Source organism: Rattus norvegicus, chromosome 18 (assembly GCF_021556685.1).
Source record: "Rattus norvegicus strain SHRSP/BbbUtx chromosome 18, alternate assembly SHRSP_T2T, whole genome shotgun sequence".
Taxonomy (NCBI): domain Eukaryota; kingdom Metazoa; phylum Chordata; class Mammalia; order Rodentia; family Muridae; genus Rattus; species Rattus norvegicus.
The window spans coordinates 54,057,426-54,082,573 of NC_141551.1; the positions used below are offsets into that span (position 1 = coordinate 54,057,426).

General features: G+C 41.3%; 1 protein-coding gene across 1 annotated transcript in view; it reads left to right on the forward strand.

Annotated features, from left to right (window-relative positions):
• The window catches only part of Slc27a6 (solute carrier family 27 member 6), a 58,249-nt gene that overhangs the window by 27,677 nt on the left and 5,424 nt on the right, over positions 1-25,148 (forward strand). The window contains 3 exon segments of the mRNA NM_001106145.1: positions 15,932-16,126; positions 19,999-20,089; positions 22,769-22,967. Coding sequence (NP_001099615.1) covers positions 15,932-16,126; positions 19,999-20,089; positions 22,769-22,967 — 485 coding nt within the window.

Consider the following 25,148-nt stretch of genomic DNA (forward strand, 5'->3'; position numbering starts at 1 on the left):
CATAGCATGCATTCTGAGTGTACAGTCCACATCCCTTCTTCTGGATGCTGGGAAACACTTGTTCTCTCAACTTCTTTCAAATAAACCCCTTCATGTGACTGACCTGACTGTCCTTCACATAGTGACCTCCATGAAGAGAGTGTGTACCCAGTGCTCAAACTCTCAGGCTGCACATCTCAGTTCCAGAGTGACAATGAAATTAGTTAAGGTCACTGTGAAAACTGTGCCAACTTAACTAGTTGGTACTGTTTGTGTGAAAAATAAAGGTTTTGTACTTTAATTGTGATTTAGGAGAAAGGACATCAAGCTTGTTCTATAAAGATCCATAATAACAAATAACAAATATTTTTAGCTTTATGGATCCCAGTGCCTCACAATTACATGACTCTGCCTATGTATCTCAAAAATGCCATAGGTGATCTCCAAATAAAACCTATGGCTATTATCAAAATGTTTGAAACAAACAGGTAGACCAGTTGTACTCTTTGAAGGCTGTAGTTCACTAAACCTTGATTTAGACTTCATGATAATATTAGACACCTACATAAAGCAAAATTCTGTTCATGCGCAAATAAGATTTTTAAAGCTTTCATTTTTTTCTTTCCTTCCTTTCATATATGTACGTATGTGTGAGAGTGATTATGTATGGACGTGTGTGTCCAATAGGATTCACTTTCAGGGCTGTGATAGAGATTTGGGATGTTGCATTTTCATTACCGTAAGTAAATCATTTTCACTTGTGCACACCCATTTCTGTGCCAGTGATCTGAGTTAAGGAAACAAAATCGTGTATCACGACTGTGGTAACTTTCAATAATTAACTCAATGACCTGTGAAATAATAGCTTTATATCACTCAGGAACATAATTTCGCTGTGCTTTACATCCAGAAGGGCATGTGTTTGGGTTTTCAAGTAGTTGCTGGGAATAATTTAAAGGATTTTGCTTATCTGTCTAGCAAGAAGGGCTGAAAGACCGCTGAGCTGGAGAATATCTGTGCTTGCGAGTGTTTTCAAGTGCAGTGTAGGATTTAAGACTACACTAATAGAATCTAAAGCTGACCATTCATGATGTGACTCAGTCCCTGAGATAAAAGAAGCTGAGCCTTTGTTGTAAAGTTAACACTACATTGATGTACTTAATAGTTTAGTATGAAGAGGCAGGGGAAATATTCTAGTCATTATTATTATTGCTACTTATGTGATAGGAGTATGCTAATATTAAATGAAGGGTATAAACAAGAGCAGGAAAGATTATATTTAAATACAAAATGAATGATGATTACAACATTAAAAAGAAAATAATGCTGAGAAGAATCTTGGTAGCTATTAAAACAGTGTATCTGTTGAGTACATCAGTAAGCAGAAAGAATTCAATTTGCTTGAACACAGTCAACTAAGCCTGCAAAATATTGTGTCTTCTTATGGAATGATGTTTTAAGTGAAAATCCTTAGCTTTTAATTTGTTAAAGTGGTAGTCAGCTCAACTTCCAAGGAAGACAGTAATTTGGTAACATAGCAATACAATATTTACCAGTGATCTCCTCTAGGAATGTATCTTCACGAAATATAGATTCATCGAAAAGATATTACATGTCATTGGTATTATTTTGTTGTCACTGTGGTTTGCTTTTTGCACAGGGGCTCACGTTGTAATCCACATTGGCCTCGGACTCAGTATTAAGTAATTGCTTCAAAGTCTTACCAGACCTCCTGTCTCAGATCCACCCTCTGTGATGTATCCATTCCTGGGATGGCAGGCATGGAGATCAGTTTAGTAGTAGTAATAACGGTGAAGATTTGAAAATGATATGGTAATCAGAAAATAAATGATAAGGAAACAAACCATGGTATAATTATCTGGTAATTCTATAATCGTGGGGAATCGTGTGCTTGAGGGATGACAGCTGTCGTAGTTGGGGTTAATAGGCAAAGCAACAACATCTGGAATCACCTGAGACAGTCCTACCTGTCCAGGCCACAGTTAGATAGGTCTTCCCGCATTGGTTAATCTATTGAATGTCCAGAAGCTAAATAATCCCTTGTTTACTGCTCTAGTTGGCAGGCGGACCTGGGAGAGTGGCGGCTGTGAGGGATTGTCAATCCTGTGAGGGATTGTCAGACACAGTTCAGGAGTGGAGTCATATAAGGAGAATTCTGAGTGCCTATGAGAAAATTCCAAGAGAACAAGATAAGTCTTGTGATCTCAGTTTCTTCAGAAACATAAAATTGTTCCTGGGTCGGGTTTTCATGATCCTTCCCAGTGTAGCAAGGAGGAATGAGTTTACCTCAGATTATTCATTACATCTGGCTACAGTTATTTGTTTATGTACTTCCATGGGCAAACAGATCCTTGCCCTGTATGGTTTGTCCTTGTTATTGTATACATGACCTCATGAGAATTTGCTGAGGTGACCTTTCTGAATCCTCAGAGGATAAATTTCCTGAGGCTCTGAATAGAGTTAACTATTGCATTAGAGTTTAGTCCGCCTCATTTCTAGGCGCCACTCTCCCAGGTCTGGCTGCTAACTGGAGCAGTAAACAAGGGATTATTTAGCTTCTGGACATTCAACAGATTAACCGATGCGGGAAGACCTATCTAACTGTGGCCTGGACCATGCCCTGGTGGAGATCCCGAACCCTACAAGACGGAGTGAGTTGAGCATTGATGTATATTCCCATTCTTTCTGATTTGAGGTGCTGTGTGACCAGGTGCTTCAAGCTCCTTCTGCCTGTGTTGCTGTCATCATATGGCCTTGAACTGGGAGCCAAAATAAACACATTCTCCTTTAGGTTTCTTTCAACAGGATTTTTAGTCAGAGCAATAGGAAAAGCAATGATTAAAACCAGCCTACAGTTTGGAACAGTATGCAGAACACAGCACCAAGGCAGAATGTATAGCTACACCACGGTGTAATTTTATCAGTGCACATAGGTGGATCTGTAAAAATAATATTGTATGGTAAAATTTTAGGCTTTATTTCCTTTTCTCTTCAGTTTACAAGTTTTCTGTATCATCTGTAATTCTCTTTTTCTGCAGCATCGCGCATTGGTTCTGTTTACTCTCTAAGGACAATCACCCGTTTTCTTCTTTTTCTTTTTGCTTGCTTTCTTTTTAAATTTACTTTAAGGGATACTGGTAGCTTCCTGCCTCACTTACAGGCCTGGTGCCCATGGAGGCCAGAAGAGGGGGTCAGGTCTTCTGCGGCTGGGTCACAGACAGCTATCAGCTACCATGTGGGTCCTGGGTGTCAAACCTGGGTCCTCTGCAAGAGCAGTTAATGCTCTTAATTGCTGAATCATCTTTCCATACCCTGAAGCTTTTCTTTTAAAGAAAACATGAGTAGAGTAAAGAAGGCCTAAGCATCAGAGGAACAAAATTGACATTTTGGACTAAGAGGATCTGGCAAGCCTTTTGATTTATTTGGCTTTGTATATGAGCTAGAGTATTGAGAAAACTATTTCTCCCATTGAAAGATATATATTTATAAAACCATAACCCATACAAGTTCAAGCCTGTGGAATCTGATTTACAGACTCCATTCTATATTGGCTTCAGTACTTTGCCAACACATTTCACAGTGATTCTTGATGAAACCCATCTCTAACTTGAACATCACCCAAGAATTATGCCATATAAAAGATTGCTGTCTGCTTAAGCAAAACAAATCATAAGACTGGCAATGTAACTGTCTTATTCAGAAAAATAGTAGTGCAAAGTCCAAGAATTAGTTCCATTCCAGAGAAGCAATAGCTACAGGCTCCCAGGAGGCAGGACCAGGATAGCTGCTTTGGGCTGTGTGGGAAGGAGCTGCTCTCACCAAGTGAGTTTCTTTCTCTGTCCCCAGAGGTCACCTGAAGCTCCTTTGATCAACTACTCATGGAACACATTTCAAAGGATTCTGTGACCTTTGATCTTATTCTATTTATCCCTATTGTTTTTAAAATTGAAGTTGTCATTTTGCACAGTTAAAAGGTTGAAAGAGGAGCTAGAGAAATGGCTTAGGCCCTAAGAGTGGTACTAGGATCGCTCAGGACCAGACTTCAGCTCCGAGAACCCAGGTTAGGAGTCTCAAACCACAGTTACCCCAGCTCTAAGAGATAGACCCACATATGCACAACTAAGTTGAAAGAGATTTGAAGAGGTGTCTCAGTGGGTAACATTGCTAGGGCTGGAAACAACATGACCGGAGATCAAATTCCTAACACTCTCCTACAAAGCGCAGTAGAGCCTTGCTTGGCCATAACGACAGCATTTGAGACAAAAACCATTCAGTTGCTGGGACCTCACTTGTCAGCCAACTTAGCCAAAAGTTGAGCTCCAAGTTCAGGGAGAAACCCTGGATCAAAAACATGAAGTGATAGAGAAAGATGTTCATCATCCTCTTCCGGTCTCCACATTTCATGGTGGGCTCAGCCACCCCGAAGTGTGTGCATACACTGTACATATATACACCCTACACTCAATTGAAAACTATAAATAATTTTTAAATGAAGGAGAACTCAAGATTATGAAGCATCCCACCTTTTAATCCTTGATCTATAAAGGATTTTAGATATTCAAGATTTTGATATATTGATTTTAATATATTCAAGAAAGGTTTTATTTTTTGTTTTATCCGTGTGTCTAAATAAACTGTGCATGCTATCATTTTGTCATTTTACTTCCATTTTAACTGTCATCCACTTGGTTTTCGTTCACATAGCCACATGCATTCCTTTGCTGTGACTACAAAAAGAAAGGAAGAAAAGCAATTTGAGGAGGAAAGGATTCATTTCACCTTACAGTTGTCTGTCCATCATACAGGGAAGTCAGGGCAGGACCTCAAGGCAGGAAGGAAAGCAGAGGCCATGGAGCATGGACCAATGCTACTCGCTGGATTGCTCTCCATGGCTACACAGTTTTCTTTCTTATGTGACTGAGGACCATCTTCACTGGAGTGACACCATCCACAGGGGCTGATCCTACATCAGTCATCAATCAAGACAATGACCCAAGACTTGTCTACAGGCCAGTCTTGGGAGGCATTTTCTCAGTTGAAGTTTCCTCTCCCCAGATGAGTCCTACCTCTGTCAAACTGACAGAAAAGCTATAATCTTAGTATAATGCCAGTACACTTAAAATATTAGTGTTTGAAACTATTTAAAATATACTAATTTTTCAGCTGAGACACATATAAGTTAAACTCAACTCATTGATTTGTTCCTCATATAATAGCTATAATTTTATTTTTTAACTTAGCATTATTAAAATGGCCACTAATTTTCCTTCTATTCTGCACTGTAGTTGAAATTTCTCAATAGGATGCCTTAATCCTTTAACTCTCTTGATGGAATTTACTTATTTACTTAAAGACATTCCTCCATGGAGTTTTTCCTTAGGCTTTGTCTTCACGCACATAAATATAGTTCTGATTTCTGGCAGCAAATACTAGTTTGCCCTGTTCTTAAAAGCTGAAGCTGAACGGAGGCACAAGCCTGCATTCCTTGGCTTCCTCGTCCAGCACTAAGTCATGACATGCAGGTCTGGCTTCATTCATAGCAGCAGTTCCTTTCGTCTCTTTGCTTCAGAGTTGTAGGATTAAAAAATAGGAAAGAAACAGACCGGATAAACAGTTCTCTGCACCCAAATCCCGTGGGAGGGAGAGCTAAACCTTCAGAGAGGCAGACAAGCCTGGGAAACCAGAAGAGACTGCTCCCTGCACACACATCTCGGACGCCAGAGGAAAAAGCCAAAGACCATCTGGAACCCTGGTGCACTGAAGCTCCCGGAAGGGGCGGCACAGGTCTCCCTGGTTGCTGCCACTGCAGAGAGCCCCTGGGCAGCACCCCACGAGCGAACCTGAGCCTCGGGACCACAGGTAAGACCAAACTTTCTGCTGCAAGAAAGCTGCCTGGTGAGCTTGGGACACGGAAGCAGAATTTCTCTAGGAGGCACGGCCTGTGTTTACCGGAAGTCCCACACCCGCGGATCCCGGCCCGCAGCAGCTCTCTGCTCCCAGACCTGGTGAGAGAGAGACCCAACCGCCTGGTCAGGTGGGCACTCCTGAGGCTGCAGAGCGGAAGAGACCACCAACACTGCTCACCCCTGCCCACATCCCTGGCCCAAGAGGAAACTGTATAAGGCCTCTGGGCTCCCGTGGGGGAGGGCCCAGGAGCGGCAGGACCCCTGTGCCTGAGACACCGCCGGAACCTGAGGGAAACAGACCGGATAAACAGTTCTCTGCACCCAAATCCCGTGGGAGGGAGAGCTAAACCTTCAGAGAGGCAGACAAGCCTGGGAAACCAGAAGAGACTGCTCCCTGCACACACATCTCGGACGCCAGAGGAAAAAGCCAAAGACCATCTGGAACCCTGGTGCACTGAAGCTCCTGGAAGGGGCGGCACAGGTCTTCCTGGTTGCTGCCGCTGCAGAGAGCCCCTGGGCAGCACCCCACGAGCGAACCTGAGCCTCGGGACCACAGGTAAGACCAAATTTTCTGCTGCAAGAAAGCTGCCTGGTGAACTCAAGACACAGGCCCACAAGAACAGCTGAAGACCTGTAGAGAGGAAAAACTACACGCCGGAAAGCAGAACACACTGTCCCCATAACTGACTGAAAGAGAGGAAAACAGGTCTACAGCACTCCTGACACACAGGCTTATAGGTCAGTCTAGCCACTGTCAGAAATAGCAGAACAAAGTAACACTAGAGATAATCTGATGGCGAGAGGCAAGCGCAGGAACCCAAGCAACAGAAACCAAGACTGCATGCCATCATCGGAGCCCAATTCTCCCGCCAAAACAAACATGGAATATCCAAACACACCAGAAAAGCAAGATCTAGTTTCAAAATCATATTTGATCATGATGCTGGAGGACTTCAAGAAAGACATGAACACACTTAGGGAAACACAGGAAATCATTAATAAACAAGTAGAGGCCTACAGAGAGGAATGGCAAAAATCCCTGAAAGAATTCCAGGAAAACACAATCAAACAGATGAAGGAATTAAAAATGGAAATAGAAGCAATCAAGAAAGAACACATGGAAACAACCCTGGATATAGAAAACCAAAAGAAGAGACAAGGAGCTGTAGATACAAGCTTCACCAACAGAATACAAGAGATGGAAGAGAGAATCTCAGGAGCGGAAGATTCCATAGAAATCATTGACTCAACTGTCAAAGATAATGTAAAGCGGAAAAAGCTACTGGTCCAAAACATACAGGAAATCCAGGACTCAATGAGAAGATCAAACCTAAGGATAATAGGTATAGAAGAGAGTGAAGACTCCCAGCTCAAAGGACCAGTAAATATCTTCAACAAAATCATAGAAGAAAACTTCCCTAACCTAAAAAAAGAGATACCCATAGGCATACAAGAAGACTACAGAACTCCAAATAGATTGGACCAGAAAAGAAACACCTCCCGTCACATAATTGTCAAAACACCAAACGCACAAAATAAAGAATATTAAAAGCAGTAATGGAAAAAGGTCAAGTAACATATAAAGGGAGACCTATCAGAATCACACCAGACTTCTCGCCAGAAACTATGAAGGCCAGAAGATCCTGGACTGATGTCATACAGACCCTAAGAGAACACAAATGCCAGCCCAGGTTACTGTATCCAGCAAAACTCTCAATTAACATTGATGGAGAAACCAAGATATTCCATGACAAAACCAAATTTACACAATATCTTTCTACAAATCCAGCACTACAAAGGATAATAAATGGTAAAGCCCAACATAAGGAGGCAAGCTATACCCTAGAAGAAGCAAGAAACTAATCGTCTTGGCAACAAAACAAAGAGAATGAAAGCACACAAACATAACCTCACATCCAAATATGAATATAAAGGGAAACAATAATCACTATTCCTTAATATCTCTCAATATCAATGGCCTCAACTCCCCAATAAAAAGACATAGATTAACAAACTGGATACGCAACGAGGACCCTGCATTCTGCTGCCTACAGGAAACACACCTCAGAGACAAAGACAGACACTACCTCAGAGTGAAAGGCTGGAAAACAACTTTCCAAGCAAATGGTCAGAAGAAGCAAGCTGGAGTAGCCATTCTAATATCAAATAAAATCAATTTCCAACTAAAAGTCATCAAAAAAGATAAGGAAGGACACTTCATATTCATCAAAGGAAAAATCCACCAAGATGAACTCTCAATCCTAAATATCTATGCCCCAAATACAAGGGCACCTACATACGTAAAAGAAACCTTACTAAAGCTCAAAACACACATTGCACCTCACACAATAATAGTGGGAGATTTCAACACCCCACTCTCATCAATGGACAGATCATGGAAACAGAAATTAAACAGTGATGTCGACAGACTAAGAGAAGTCATGAGCCAAATGGACTTAACGGATATTTATAGAACATTCTATCCTAAAGCAAAAGGATATACCTTCTTCTCAGCTCCTCATGGTACTTTCTCCAAAATTGACCATATAATTGGTCAAAAAACGGGCCTCAACAGGTACAGAAAGATAGAAATAATCCCATGCGTGCTATCGGACCACCACGGCCTAAAACTGGTCTTCAATAACAATAAGGGAAGAATGCCCACATATACGTGGAAATTGAACAATGCTCTACTCAATGATAACCTGGTCAAGGAAGAAATAAAGAAAGAAATTAAAAACTTCTTAGAATTTAATGAAAATGAAGATACAACATACTCAAACTTATGGGACACAATGAAAGCTGTGCTAAGAGGAAAACTCATAGCGCTGAGTGCCTGCAGAAAGAAACAGGAAAGAGCATATGTCAGCAGCTTGACAGCACACCTAAAAGCTCTAGAACAAAAAGAAGCAAATACACCCAGGAGGAGTAGAAGGCAGGAAATAATCAAACTCAGAGCTGAAATCAACCAAGTAGAAACAAAAAGGACCATAGAAAGAATCAACAGGACCAAAAGTTGGTTCTTTGAGAAAATCAACAAGATAGATAAACCCTTAGCCAGACTAACGAGAGGACACAGAGAGTGCGTCCAAATTAACAAAATCAGAAATGAAAAGGGAGACATAACTACAGATTCAGAGGAAATTCAAAAAATCATCAGATCTTACTATAAAAACCTATATTCAACAAAATTTGAAAATCTTCAGGAAATGGACTATTTCCTAGACAGATACCAGGTATCAAAGTTAAATCAGGAACAGATAAACCAGTTAAACAACCCCATAACTCCTAAGGAAATAGAAGCAGTCATTAAAGGTCTCCCAACCAAAAAGAGCCCAGGTCCAGATGGGTTTAGTGCAGAATTCTATCAAACCTTCATAGAAGACCTCATACCAATATTATCCAAACTATTCCACAAAATTGAAACAGATGGAGCCCTACCGAATTCCTTCTACGAATCTACAATTACTCTTATACCTAAACCACACAAAGACACAACAAAGAAAGAGAACTTCAGACCAATTTCCCTTATGAATATCGACGCAAAAATACTCAATAAAATTCTGGCAAACCGAATTCAAGAGCACATCAAAACAATCATCCACCATGATCAAGTAGGCTTCATCCCAGGCATGCAGGGATGGTTTAATATACGGAAAACCATCAACGTGATCCATTATATAAACAAACTGAAAGAACAGAACCACATGATCATTTCATTAGATGCTGAGAAAGCATTTGACAAAATTCAACACCCCTTCATGATAAAAGTCCTGGAAAGAATAGGAATTCAAGGCCCATACCTAAACATAGTAAAAGCCATATACAGCAAACCAGTTGCTAACATTAAACTAAATGGAGAGAAACTTGAAGCAATCCCACTAAAATCAGGGACTAGACAAGGCTGCCCACTCTCTCCCTACTTATTCAATATAGTTCTTGAAGTTCTAGCCAGAGCAATCAGACAACAAAAGGAGATCAAAGGGATACAGATCGGAAAAGAAGAGGTCAAAATATCACTATTTGCAGATGATATGATAGTATATTTAAGTGATCCCAAAAGTTCCACCAGAGAACTACTAAAGCTGATAAACAACTTCAGCAAAGTGGCTGGGTATAAAATTAACTCAAATAAATCAGTTGCCTTCCTCTATACAAAAGAGAAACAAGCCGAGAAAGAAATTAGGGAAACGACACCCTTCATAATAGACCCAAATAATATAAAGTACCTCGGTGTGACTTTAACCAAGCAAGTAAAAGATCTGTACAATAAGAACTTCAAGTCACTGAAGAAAGAAATTGAAGAAGACCTCAGAAGATGGAAAGATCTCCCATGCTCATGGATTGGCAGGATTAATATAGTAAAAATGGCCATTTTACCAAAAGCAATCTACAGATTCAATGCAATCCCCATCAAAATACCAATCCAATTCTTCAAAGAGTTAGACAGAACAATTTGCAAATTCATCTGGAATAACAAAAAACCCAGGATAGCTAAAGCTATCCTCAACAATAAAAGGACTTCAGGGGGAATCACTATCCCTGAACTCAAGCAGTATTACAGAGCAATAGTGATAAAAACTGCATGGTATTGGTACAGAGACAGACAGATAGACCAATGGAATAGAATTGAAGACCCAGAAATGAACCCACACACCTATGGTCACTTGATTTTTCACAAAGGAGCCAAAACCATCCAATGGAAAAAAGATAGCATTTTCAGCAAATGGTGCTGGTTCAACTGGAGGGCAACATGTAGAAGAATGCAGATCGATCCATGCTTATCACCCTGTACAAAGCTTAAGTCGAAGTGGATCAAGGACCTCCACATCAAACCAGACACACTCAAACTAATAGAAGAAAAACTAGGGAAGCATCTGGAACACATGGGCACTGGAAAAAATTTCCTGAACAAAACACCAATGGCTTATGCTCTAAGATCAAGAATTGACAAATGGGATCTCATAAAACTGCAAAGCTTCTGTAAGGCAAAGGACACTGTGGTTAGGACAAAACGGCAACCAACAGATTGGGAAAAGATCTTTACCAACCCTACAACAGATAGAGGCCTTATATCCAAAATATACAAAGAACTCAAGAAGTTAGACCGCAGGGAAACAAATAACCCTATTAAAAAATGGGGTTCAGAGCTAAACAAAGAATTCACAGCTGAGGAATGCCGAATGGCTGAGAAACACCTAAAGAAATGTTCAACATCTTTAGTCATAAGGGAAATGCAAATCAAAACAACCCTGAGATTTCACCTCACACCAGTGCGATTGGCTAAGATCAAAAACTCAGGTGACAGCAGATGCTGGCGAGGTTGTGGAGAAAGAGGAACACTCCTCCATTGTTGGTGGGATTGCAGACTGGTAAAACCATTCTGGAAATCAGTCTGGAGGTTCCTCAGAAAATTGGACATTGAACTGCCTGAGGATCCAGCTATACCTCTCTTGGGCATATACCCAAAAGATGCCTCAACATATAAAAGAGACACGTGCTCCACTATGTTCATCGCAGCCTTATTTATAATAGCCAGAAAATGGAAAGAACCCAGATGCCCTTCAACAGAGGAATGGATACAGAAAATGTGGTACATCTACACAATGGAATACTACTCAGCTATCAAAAACAACGAGTTTATGAAATTTGTAGGCAAATGGTTGGAACTGGAAAATATCATCCTGAGTGAACTAACCCAATCACAGAAAGACATACATGGTATGCACTCATTGATAAGTGGCTATTAGCCCAAATGCTTGAATTACCCTAGATCCCTAGAACAAACGAAACTCAAGACGGATGATCAAAATGTGAATGCTTCACTCCTTCTTTAAATGAGGAAAAAGAATACCCTTGGCAGGGAAGGGAGAGGCAAAGATTAAAACAGAGACTGAAGGAACACCCATTCAGAGCCTGTCCCACATTTGGCCCATACATATACAGCCACCCAATTGGACTAGATGGATGAAGCAAAGAAGTGCAGACCGACAGGAGCCGGATGTAGATCGCTCCTGAGAGACACAGCCAGAATACAGCAAATACAGAGGCGAATGCCAGCAGCAAACCACTGAACTGAGAATAGGTCCCCCATTGAAGGAATCAGAGAAAGAACTGGAAGAGCTTGAAGGGGCTCGAGACCCCAAAAGTACAACAATACCAAGCAACCAGAGCTTCCAGGGACTAAGCCACTACCTAAAGACTATACATGGACTGACCCTGGACTCTGACCCCATAGGTAGCAATGAATATCCTAGTAAGAGCACCAGTGGAAGGGGAAGCCCTGGGTCCTGCTAAGACTGAACCCCCAGTGAACTAGTCTATGGGGGGAGGGCGGCAATGGTGGGAGGGTTGGGAGGGGAACACCCATAAGGAAGGGGAGGGGGGAGGGGGATGTTTGCCCGGAAACTGGGAAAGGGAATAACACTCGAAATGTATATAAGAAATACTCAAGTTAATAAAAAAAAAAAAAATAGAGCATTTCAGAGATGCTCTTGTCCTGTTTCTAAATATGGGTTCAGTAGGAACATTGGCAAAGGACACCATACAGATATTATAGTTCTGACTCTGAAATCACAAGATTATCCCATAGATGCAAACCAGTGCTAGAGGCTTTAGAAGTAGAGGCTGCAAGCGAGAAAGGTTTAGCATGGGAATGTTAGGTACTTTGCAAGCATGGTTTGGGGAGCAATGAGTGATTTCTGGACCCTATATGTATAGACCTATGTTACAAGACTAAAGAGAGGCTCCTGTGACCTGAGATACCCCCCACCTAGCCTACGGCACAGAAAAGAAACCCATAATACTACAACGTCAAGGAACTAGGTTGCCAGGAACCTGGACGGAGGAGTGAATTCCTCTAACACCTCCAGATTAGAGCCCAGCAGTCAGCACCTTCATTTCAGCCAATGTCAGCTATGGCCTCCATGAATTAAGAGATACTACATTTGGAAGGGTTCAAATGGCTACATCCGAGACATGTATGGCAGAGATAGAAGGCTAATGAGAGTAAGACGATCCTCGAAAGAGAAGGCAATGGACATCTTTGTTTCTTAGGAAACATCTCACTGCTTCTTAGCAGCGGGTCCCACTCACAGTCCAGGATTCCTTTCTCTCAGGAATGCCCCTGCCCATTGTTAATATGGGCCTTCTACATCAATTAGAGAACCAATCATTTCCTCACCATCAGGATAAGAGGCCTGTGTGACAGGTGAGTCTAGATCCTATCAAGCTGACAGCACTAAGAATGTGTCTGGAGCTTAAGGCCTGTTTCTCACATAATGTATAGTGCAACTTCGTCTATTTATGGGTTAAGAAAGTGTTTTCTATGCAGAATTTATATTTTTATTTAATATCTTTTCTGACATATTTGAGTTTAAGTCTTCTATGATGTTGCTAGTTTTTATTTGTTTCTTTGTTTTATCTGTGGTTTGTCCCCTATTCATTTTTTATCTTTAAGTGAAATCTTATTTTTATTATGCGTTCATTGGCTGTCTCTTTAGATATACAGTCTTTTGTTTTCTTTAATGTTTTCCTCTGGGTTATTGAAGTTGGCTCAATTGGTAAAGGCTCCATCTGCCAAGCCTGAGGATCTGAGTTTAATATCTGAGAGAGCTGATGCCCAAAGTTGTCCTCTGACCTACACATGCTGGCTGCGGCATGCACGTGCACGCACACATGCCACACACACTCACACACTTACCTCAGAAACTTAAAGGCTGTCCCTTGAGTCACTTGAGTACTCTAATTACTTTAAATACTGCATCGATCTTTCATTTGTCACATGCTATCATAAAATGGTATTTTCCCACTTTACCAAAAATGCAGTGATTTTATAAAACTAATTTAGTCATAGACCTTGAGTGTTTATGTCCTAGCTATTGTGTCTAGCTGTGCACATTAAAAACCCTATAAGCATTATCAACATTAAAGGGTGTCTATTCACATGTACATGTATGTGTGCGTACTCTACTTTCTAGACCTGTCCTTTCCTTTCTGCTATTTGTTCGCTTGCTGCTCTATACACATTATTATATTTTTCTATGTTGAGAGTATCCTTTGCGTTCTGTTTAGTACGACTCTACTAAATACACATGTTTAGTTTTACAAATCTTTGTAGACATTGAATGTGTATGTTTCTGTGTGCATGTTCTCCACGTGTATAGTGTCCTCAGAACCTCTGGCACTGCAGTTACAGATGGTTGTGAACAGGCATAGGCACTGGGAACTGAGCTCAGTTCCTCCATAAATGAATCCAGGGTCCCTGACAGGGCAGCAAGTGCTCTTAACCACTGAGCCAGCTCCTCTTTTGTTTTTAGTTAGATGAAGGTATGATTTGTTTTTTAAGGTTTTCAAATATGCTTTCATAGGATATAAAATAGCCAGCCATAAATAGCCTCCCTACCTCTTTGAGAATATCCTCCCCCCCCTTTTCTCTTGTTTTCCACATTTCCCTTTCCCTCTTTTTTCCTTACCACTTAACTTTACTGGAAGATGTTCAAGAACCATAGTGATATTTATTATTTCTGTTACTTTCAACCTTAAGTATGTAGCCTGATAGTCTCCCAGCCCTTTTAGAAATTGTTCAGGTAAATTTATTCTTTTTCGGTTTCTTACTGTTCTGCAGTAATATTTTTTCCCTCTGGGACAGTTTTCACAGGACCCACCTGTGGAACTTCCTCTCACATGTTCTAACCTTTAAAACTCTATGTTTTAATAGCAGTTCAGAACGGCACTAAAATCTAATTACAGATGCCTGGTATTTGGCGCCCAAGGGTTTACCGTCGGGTTTAGCATAACTGAGATTAAATCATTTCATGGATGCCCTTCCAAAGTCGATATATTTTCTCTTAACTAATTTTTCTGATTATGTACCACACCTGTCCAAAGTCACAACATTGTAAATTGTCACTGCGATGAGGGGAAGGGGGTTTCTCATCCAAAATACACTTTCATTATGTTCTTTTGTTTTGTTTGCTTCTCAACCCAAACTGGTTTCCTTATATCTGGAATTCAGAGAGTAACTTTCCTAGCATTTGGCAATAAGGAGCAAGTAACAGAAGACTCCCCAGCAAGCTTCAGAGCTCCCTCATTCTTTCTCATAATCTCATGATATTGAGGAACATTTCCTGGGTCCCCACCTATGGGCTTAAGCATCCACCTCACCCATTTCTAGTCACATGTTTCATGTGTTCACTCTTTAGTTTCCCAATTAGCTTCCCGTTCATTTCTGTTTATCTTTGAGCATTTAAAGACTAAACTGTTTCCATTTTAAACCATTTTGGTGGTGCTTAGAGAAACAGACTCTGATCAACTGATCAATCATATTAAATTGTCAATAGCAATGCCACTGATTTCTCTACTTTGTCATTATTATTCTCATTTAATATTGCATTTACCTATTACCCACAAGTAGTTCTGAGCACATTATCAATTTACCATGATTACAATGATAATACAGTCTTACTTGTACTTAAATATGCATTATTTCCATTAATTGACATCACTTCTTCCTTAATTTGAATACAAATAAAAGTTGAGAAGGTCATGCACTCTAAATATGAATTATGTCGAATTGCCTCGTTTTCAGTCAAATTGTCTCTAAGAACTTAATTTTTATTGTTACTTCCTCTGCTGGGAGTTGGCGGTTACTTGTTGGCTGCCAAATTATACCGGTAATAAATGAAAATAAATATCTCATAATCCTTTAAAAGTCTGGTTCATCCTAAGACATAGTTTCTCTCTCCCTAGATTGTCTACCCCCATCAAAGGGTGATTTGTTATTTGGAAAGAAGGTTTTCCTCCCGGATATGGAGAAGAACCAGACACACACCCCCACACACCCAGCATTACCTGCTGGACACAATTCTCCAACAGAACTTTGTGGCTTCCTCATTGTATTTGCCTCTCCTGCTACTGCACATGCCCCGTTTACTTTTAGGAAAATTCAGTTGTCCTATAAATAACAGCAAAGGAGAGAGTGGGGAACCAGAATGACTTACAAGTGAAATCCTATATCCTAACAGAGAGAAGGGGAAAAGGACCATCGGGTGCGTTTGGCAGTTGGAAACGGTATGAGTAGTGATGTGTGGAGACAATTTTTAGACAGATTTGGAAACATTAAGATGTGTGAATTTTACGGAGCTACCGAAGGAAACATATGTTTCATGAACCACACTGGGAAGATTGGATCTGTCGGGAGAGTGAACTTCTTCTACAATGTGAGTATAGCACTTTCTCTCCAGATAACATTCGGGGGTCTACACTCTTGGCTAGAGCTTATGCTTCTACACTATGAAAAGTCTTATTATGCTTTTGAAGCTGGGAACGTATGCAAAGGTAATGGTGGCTGTGTGTGATCTGGGATGCTGTGGGTTCTGCAAACCCCAGCCCTCAGCGTGTGCTCCCTCTGCAGCATGGGGATGACTGCAGCATGGGGATGACTGCAGGGTGGGGATGACTGAAGTGTAGGGATGAGTGCAGGGTGGGGATGACTGACTATAGCCTGGGGATCACTGACTGCAGTGCTAGGATGAGTGCAACATAGGGATGACTGCAGCATGTGGATGACTGACTAAAGCCTGGGGATAACTACAGCATGAGGTGACTGACTGCAGTGTGGGGATGACTGACTGCAGTATGGGGATGACTGACTGCAGTGTGGGGATGACTGACTGCAGTGTGGGGATGACTGACTGCAGTGTGGGGATGACTGACTGCAGTGTGGGGATGACTGACTGCAGTGTGGGGATGACTGACTGCAGTATGGGGATGACTGACTAAATGTGAGGATGACTTTGTTTTACTTTTGTTCAGTTTTCAAGTTTAATGTTTAATAGTAAAGCTTAAGTCCTGAATGAGTCAATTCCTCTTGAGTATTTTCCCTCCACGGCTCCTTGTCTTTATCATTCATACCACATAAGTTATATCGCTCGTAGTATCCCACAGTAATAGTATTTCAAGAATGAAAGAACCAAAGCAAGGGCTGGAGAGGTGGACCAATGGGTAGGATGCACTGCAGCTGGTCCAGAGAACCCTAGCACTATGTCTGGTAGTCACTCAGTCATCTAATCAGCTCCCTGGGATCTGATGCCCTCTGCTGGCCTCTTAGGTACCTGCACACCCAGGACATTCATTCACCAACCCATGCGCACATAAATAAAGATAATACACATAAGTAAAGAAATGGACAAAGGGATGTACAAAATATAGCCTGATTGGTGATAGATCATGGTACAGACATCCCTCAAATACAGACAGAATGCTGAAGACCAGACAAAGGAAAGAGAAATAGTTTCATCCTTCATGCAGGGATTGCAGTGATGATTAAATTGCTCTCCCAGTATAAGAACAACAAAGGACTGTTCTAAACGTTTTACAAATAAGGAGAGAATAAGATACATATGCATTGTAAGAATGCTGTACTTCTCTGAAAATGCATTGAATAAATGCATCTGTTCAATCTGAAGATTAAATAAAACTTAGAAGTCGCCTTCAATTTAAAAAGTTTGATGGCCAGCATTAAATCTATTTAAATACAGGAAATTAATCAGAGTCAATTTATGCCTCTAAGTGGAATGGAAAGAAAATCTGAAAATACAAAATATGTGTTATTACAAACAGAGAGAAAGAGAGAGAGAGAGAGAGAGAGAGAGAGAGAGAGAGAGGAAGAAGAAGAAGGAGGAGGAGGAGAAGTAGGGGAGGAGGAGGAGGGGGAGAGGAGAGGAAGTACAGATTGTATTTCTTCCATAGCAGTACATCTAAAGCTATAATATGAAGATAAAATATGGGATTGTTAAAAAGCCTATTTCCTGATTTTTTTACAAGCTGTTTAATCATCTTAAATATAAGCATCTCCTTGCCAAGAGCAAAGTTCACTGAATGCCAAGAAGTTGGAGCACATTCGACGTAAGACCAACTGCATTTCTGACATCATGTGTACTTCAGCAGCCTCCAAGACCACCCTTAGGGTTGACACTTGACAAGGACTCAGCTCACTGGAGGCTGTTACACTCCAGGTTACAGCTAAGGGACAGTCTAAATGCAGCCAAGGGAACAGCTCCCAGGCAGAATCCAGGAGAGTATCAAGGGCAAGGCCATGTGTCTTCTCCTGAATCAGAGCAGCTTTACTGCCCACAGTACTGACCTCCATTCTCTCCCGTTCAGAAATGCAGATGGTGTCACTCAGCTACACCACTGTTGGTGTGGCTTAGAGATCCCAGTTTAAAGTCTCATTGGTGCTATGTAGTTGACCTAAGTGTCTCGGGCAAACGAGTGCATTCCTAAATAGAACAGAATAGCCAGGTCTTAGAGGCAGCCAGTAAGACATTGAGGGTGAAGGCCAGGCATCATTTTCAAGGCAAAAATCAGACCCAGAGACAGATAGTCCAGCTCCAGTGCCTGCTCGACTGCTAATGGACTCCGTAACCTGAGCGAGTGAGTTGCTTTTCTTCAGGTTAAAGTTTCCTCGTGTGTTAATCAGGAAGATGACTTGTGGGTTCCTCAGCAATATAGATACTTATGTATCTGAATATAGAAAGAGAAAGGCATGTAGGTGGAGCTGGTGGGATGGCTCAGTGGTTAAGGGTATTGGCTGCTCTCCCAGCGGACCTGGGTTCGATAGCCAGGCAACCACATGGTGGCTCACAAATATCTCTAGTCCAGCTTCAAGGGATCCGATGGCACTTCTGGCCTTTGTGAGCTCTGCATGCACACGGTACACAGACATATGCTGGTCATATGCTGGTGAAACACCCCTAACAAACAAACAGAAAAAAAAGGTATAGAAGTAGAGAGGGGACTCCTGGAGCCATTGTACAGTCATGTAACTGTGTACAGAAGTGTTCAGAGGAAAACACTTAGCAATAATGTTGTGAACAAGACTTCACACAGCTCTGCTATGAATATGTGCACCAAGACACGTGCATACGATTTAATTTGGATTTTAAAGTGTGGTGATTGTTTTTATTTGCAATACTATAGCATAGCCATTGCTTCAATTTCATGGTAACCACGTAAAGATAGAAAGGAGGAGCTTCCTCTAGTTAAACACTTATGCTTTAATCCAGACTACTTTTCAGAGATAATGTATCTCACTTCTCGTGGAGTTAAAATTACCTCTGCTGTCAAGTCCCATTTATCTGACAATAGACTCACTGACAGAAATTCATTATAAAATGACTCTCAGTGGTGTACACTGTTGCCAAATTGACTGAAAATAAATATTACCAAGGCGGATATTTGAAGTGACTGGGAAAGTGTTTCAAAGTGTAGAATAAGAGAGAAAGGATGTGAGAAAAGTCTCTCTTTCTTCCTGTTGGAACAAATGGTAAAAGCTGAAACAAATGTCTGGAATCTTTCCACCAGGCACTAGACAAGTGTAACAGTGTCACCAGGCACTAGACAAGTGTAACAGTGTCATGTCATCAAAGCAAGAAATACCAGCACCATATACTGCATCTTAATAGCCTTTATGTGGTGAAGAACAGTATGTTCTTTGCAGCGGCTCTGATAGGCCCTTGTCTTCAAATGGGATGACAATAGCCACTCCCTCATGTAGCATTCCAGTGCTTAAAGGGAACTCTTAAAATCTTAGCCCTTTGGCTTGGACTAACTGCTCAGTTGGCATTAGATGCTGTCATTTGAACCGAATTAAAATGGTGAACTGTGGAGTGGTGAGAGAGCTCAGTGGGTAAAAGTGCCCATCCTGAAGAGAAGCAAATCCCAAAAGTTGTTCTCTGACCTAAACACACACACACACACACACACACACACACACACACACACACCCCACATGTATCCACTCAAACACATGCACACATAATGCTATACATGTGCCCATAGACATACACAAACACACATGCATGCTCACAGTAAATAACTAAATATAATTAAAAATTAGAAGTTTTTGGATGTTAAATTGTAGGGAAGTCTGCTTACTTGTACCTCCTACTTCAAGTTTTAAATCTTTTGTAATTGTTTTTTTATCAGTAAAAGGATTCCTTGTTTAAATTGAACATAGGTTACATTAGCAAATGCTGTTCTTGCACAAATAGTCAAACGATCAATTTTACTCTTCATTTTGGGTTTGCAGCTTCTTTTCTCCTTTGAGTTGATAAAGTATGACTTTCAGAAGGATGAACCATTGAGGAACGAACAAGGCTGGTGCTACTGTGTGAGAAAAGGTAAGATGGGTTGCGAAGTCATTGTCTTAAGCAAAGAACCCGACTCCACATGTGCTGAGTTGAGGAGAGAGACAGTGACTCTTCAGAACGTGATTGACCTTGAAGGGCGATGCAGGTGGACTGGCTTAACTGTTGGATTTGAGCCCTAGTTAGGTTGTAAAATGGTTGAGCGGCATCTCTTTGGTTTTTATTTCTTCTCTACATCACATATCACCAATAACATTAAATTAAAACTTCGTCCTAGGTACAATGGACAGTCAAGCCACCTCTGCTTTACATTTTGGTTTTGAGACTTAGAAACCATGCATCTGTGGGCAGACCGGCTGATCTACTCGTTTCCGTCCTATGTAAAACAGTGGTGACGTTATTTATTCCTTGAGGCTCACGTTGACAACTAAGGGGTGTACGAATCTTTGTGGTTTCCTCCTTCCTCTCTTCTCCATTCTATTCCTCTCAAGGTAGACTAAAAATTTCAGCTTAGAAATTTTGATGAAAACAAAGCCTCAGTTACCTGCAGATCATCATTGAAAATAGAATGTATAGAGATATGCACTTAGAAATGAGTAGATATTATCTAAGCAAATGTAAGCCAAGTCCCAGAATGAGGCAATACCTCATACTGTCTCATGCTACCCTAGACATGACTTCCTAGATCTTTGTTTCAATGTGATAATACAAGTAGTAAACCTGCTTTGATTTTATTCTTGTTATATTTGCCTTACTGCTGCTGGAGAGACTATAAAAGAAAGTATTAACAATCTCCCAAGCTTCGGAATATCAAATGTTGCTTGATGGCTTGGAAGATGACTCAGAGGTTTTGCTCTCACAGGGGACCAGAGTTCACTTCCCAGTACCCGTGTCACAACTGCTCACAACTGCCTGTAACTCCAACTCCAGGAGATTTGAGCCTTTGGTCTGTAAGGGCATCTGCACTCAACTGCACTAGTGTACACACACACACACACACACACACACACACACACACACACACACACACAAATAATAAGATTAACATGCTCAAATGTTTCTTAATTCAACTCCATAGACACTGTCCAAGAGAAAATGGATGAGGGCTGGAGAGTGGATGAGGGCTGGAGAGATGGCTCCGTGGTTAAGAGCACTGGCTGCTCTTCCAGAAGACCTGGGTTCAGTTCCTAACATCCATCTGGCAGCTCACAACTGTCTATAACTCCAGCTCCAGGAGATACAACATATATGCATACATGCAGGCAAAACATCCCAGCACATAAAATAAAAATAAATGTAAATAATTTAATAAAATAGGAAAAAGTAAACCTTTGGAGGTCTTGGAGAACTTGAAGTCTTTCTTGGCGTGTTATTTAGAACCATCGTAAGATCCGAAACTGGAACTTAAATCTTTGGACTGTGCTGATGCAATTTTAGCAATCCCAAAAATGCTGACTGAGACCACTCACCAGTCCTCGTGATGAGCAGTGTTCCTCCATTGTGTCAATTATGCCTCATCAGGAAGGACATGCACATGCTGTGGCCTATAATGTGTTTATAATAACTTGTCAAAGGAAAAATTACTATGTATACCCTGAGAAGTGGAAGCAAACAGCATAATCTGTGAGGAAGAAAGGAGTCTAGAAATTCTGCAATATTAAATGCAGCCTAACAAGGTTCACAGAGAATGTGAGGCCTTGAGGGCATATGGACCTTGTTCTGAAGTGTGCACTCCAACTTCTATGTGTGATGGCAGTATGACATTGGGAAGACTACTTTGTCTGCCTCCCTTTCTGCATTGGTAAGATGGAGCTGTCATGGAGACCTTTCTTAGAGGCTTTTGCTGACCATGAGAGGGTGCATGTGCAGGGCTCTAAGGACAGGGACGCTATGCTGATGTGTGCAGTGTAACTGTGGTGACCTTTAAGGCAGTTGCTGTGACCTCTGCTCTTCTTTACCTGAAATGTAACTTTGCTTTGCACATTAACAAACACAACCTCGATTAAATGACTTGACTGGAATGCTGATTTTGGATAAATGTCTAAGCATGGGTGTCATGACATTAATAAGTGTCATGAGGCAGGAGATCTTTCTAATGCCCTCCCCTCCCCTGTCAAGGATTTATGGAATAAACCATTAACTGGGTCAACCTACTTCATGGACTCTTTTCTCCAAAGGCTTCATTTTGAGTTCTGTATCAATTTCTTTTTCTAATTTTGACTGCTGATTTCACCCTTCTGGTCATTAGTTCTTCTCTTAATAAGATTAGTATTGTAATGGGAATTTCGAATAATTGCTCATCAAGATAAGTACAATTACAATGGCAGAGCAGGTGTGGAAACTAATATGTGGTGCTATTAACAGCTTATTAAAATTGTTAGTTATTTGCTCTCAGTAGTACCTGGGTTAAAAATCTGTGCAACTCCAAAAGCCATTACCCTTCCTTGGTCAACCCAGGGTACAAGAGAAATTAAGTTCACACTTCCTTTCCATGCGATTCTTTGACTGTTCAGTTTTGCAAGGTTGCTTGTGAAAGCATATGTTTGATGCTGTCACCAAGAAGAAATGGCATTGAGTAGAATGGAAACAAACATAAAGGAAAATGAGAAGCTACAATAGCGGGGTTTCTCCGCTATAACTTAGGTGTGTGCATGGTGTCTACGCTGATCATTGTTGGAGCAGATGGCTCCTAAATGGGCCTTTGTCTTGCAGGAGAACCTGGTCTCCTTGTTTCCCGTGTGAACAAGAAGAATCCTTTCTTTGGCTATACTGGCTCATACAAGCAAACGAAAAGCAAGTTGCTTTTTGATGTTTTTAAGAAGGGGGATGTTTACTTCAACACAGGAGACCTAATGTTCCAAGATCATGAGAACTTCCTTTATTTTTGGGACCGTATTGGAGACACTTTCAGGTAGGAATGGCACCACTGGATGCCCAGCTGGCCCTGTGCCTGTGAATCCCTCTTGTGTGGAAAGTGTGAGGTCCTGCTTCTGATAACTCAGGACACTCGGGATCCTTTCAGTTCCACGATGATTTCCCGCACAAAGACGATGGCTCATCATCTGTTTTTAGATGTACTAGAAGTTTGGTTCTGATGTCAAACTCCATGGTTGTCTTTTTAAAAAATGAACTGGTCTATTCCCAATCAGTAAGCTTGACTTTTAGTATAAAAAAGTAGAAGCAGCACGTGGAGTAGAGTTAGGGATATACAGAAGAGCCATGAGGTCTAAAGTCATTTCCTATTTTATTTTATTTTATTTTATTTTATTTTATTTTATTTTATTTTGCAGTTATTGTTCTTTCCTTTTTCCTTATTAATCTATTTATTCACTTTACATCATGATCACAGCCCCCCTCCTCCCAGCGCTCCCCTTCACAGGGCTCCTCCTTGTAAGCTCCCCCCACTGGTACCACCCTACCCTGCCACTTCAAGTCACTACAGGACTAGGCATATCCTTTCCCATTGAGGTCAGGCAAGACAGCCCAGTTAGGGGACCAGGATCTACAAGCAAGGACAAAGTCAGTATATGTGCCTGCTCTAGTTGTTGGGGGACCTACACAAAGACCAAGTTGCATATCCACTACATATGTGGGGATGGGGGAGTTGGCCAACCCTTGTATGCTCTTTGGTTGGTGGTTCAGTCTCTGGGAGCCCCCAAGGGTCAGGTTAGTTGACACCGTTAGTCCTCCTGTGAATCCCTATCCCCTCAATCCTTTCCTCAGCTCTTCCATAAAACTTCCTGAGCTCTGTCTAATGTTTGGCTGTGGGTCTCTACATCTGTTTCTGTCAGCTGCTAGGTGGAGCTTCTCAGAGTAGTGTCATGACAGGCTCTTGTCTGCAAGCATAACAGAACACCATGAATAGCGTCAGGGATTGGTTCTTGCCGTGGGATGGATCTCAAGTTGGGCCAGTCATTGGTTGGCCTTTCCCTCAGTCTCAGCTCCATCTTTGTCCCTGCACTTCTTGTAGGCAGGACACATTTTGTGTTGAAAGTTTTGTGGGTGGGTTGGTATCCTTATCTCTCCACTGGGGGACCTGCCTGGCTTCAGGGGGTGACTCTGTCATGCTCCATATTCCCCACTGCCAGGAGTCTCAGCTAGAGTCACCCTCATGGACTCCCTGGAGCCTCCACCATCCCAGGTCTCTGGCACATCTTAGAGATGCCCCCTTATCTCTGCCAACTTCCAGTCACTCTGCTGACCCGCTCTCAGCTCTCCCTACACCTGATCCCCAAATTACCCTTCCCATCACCTCTGCCACCCAGTTCCCATCCTCCATCCACTTTTGGAGACAATTTTATTTCTCTTTCTCAGTGAACTTTAAGCATCATCCTCCCTTTGTGCCCTCCTTGTTTACTTATCTTCTTTCAGTCTACAGTATGGTACTTTATGGCTCATATCCACTTTTAAGTGAGTACCTACTATGCCTGTCATTTTGTGTCTGACTTCTCTCACTCAGAATGATATTTTCTAGTCCTATCCATTGGCCTGCAAATTTCATGATGTCCTTGTTTGTTTTTAATAGCAGGTTAGTATTCCGTTGTGTAAATGAACCACATTTTTTTCTTTCTTCTTTATCTCTTATCTCTCTATTGAGGGTGAGGGTTGGGGTGGAAATGCAACACCGTGCATGCATATGACATTTGGGAGTTGGTTCTCTCCTTCTAACTACATCTGATTAAACTCTTAACTCTGATTCAATGGCAAGAGCCTCACTGCTTACCAACATGTCTCACCAGTCCTGAGATGATTCTTGATGTAATGAAAAAATACTGAAACTGAGACTGTCCCCTCCCATTTCTTTTAACATTTTCCTAATTTCTCAAGCTTGTCTTAGCCTACATAAAATTTTATTTTACTTTGTTATTCAATGGCTATAAATAGTCAGGAGCATAGAGTATTTAGCAAGGGCTTGCATGAATGGACAAATAAGGAATAAATAGGAAATATGTCAAGTTCTCACTGTATAGCATTGGCTTCATTAAAATAGCAGCAGCGGAGGCATTAATGCCCAGAAAGTAATGTGCTGATGTGGTTATAGTATTTCCTTTAATTCCTACCTCCAAGGATAAAGCTTTAAACTTAATTTTTG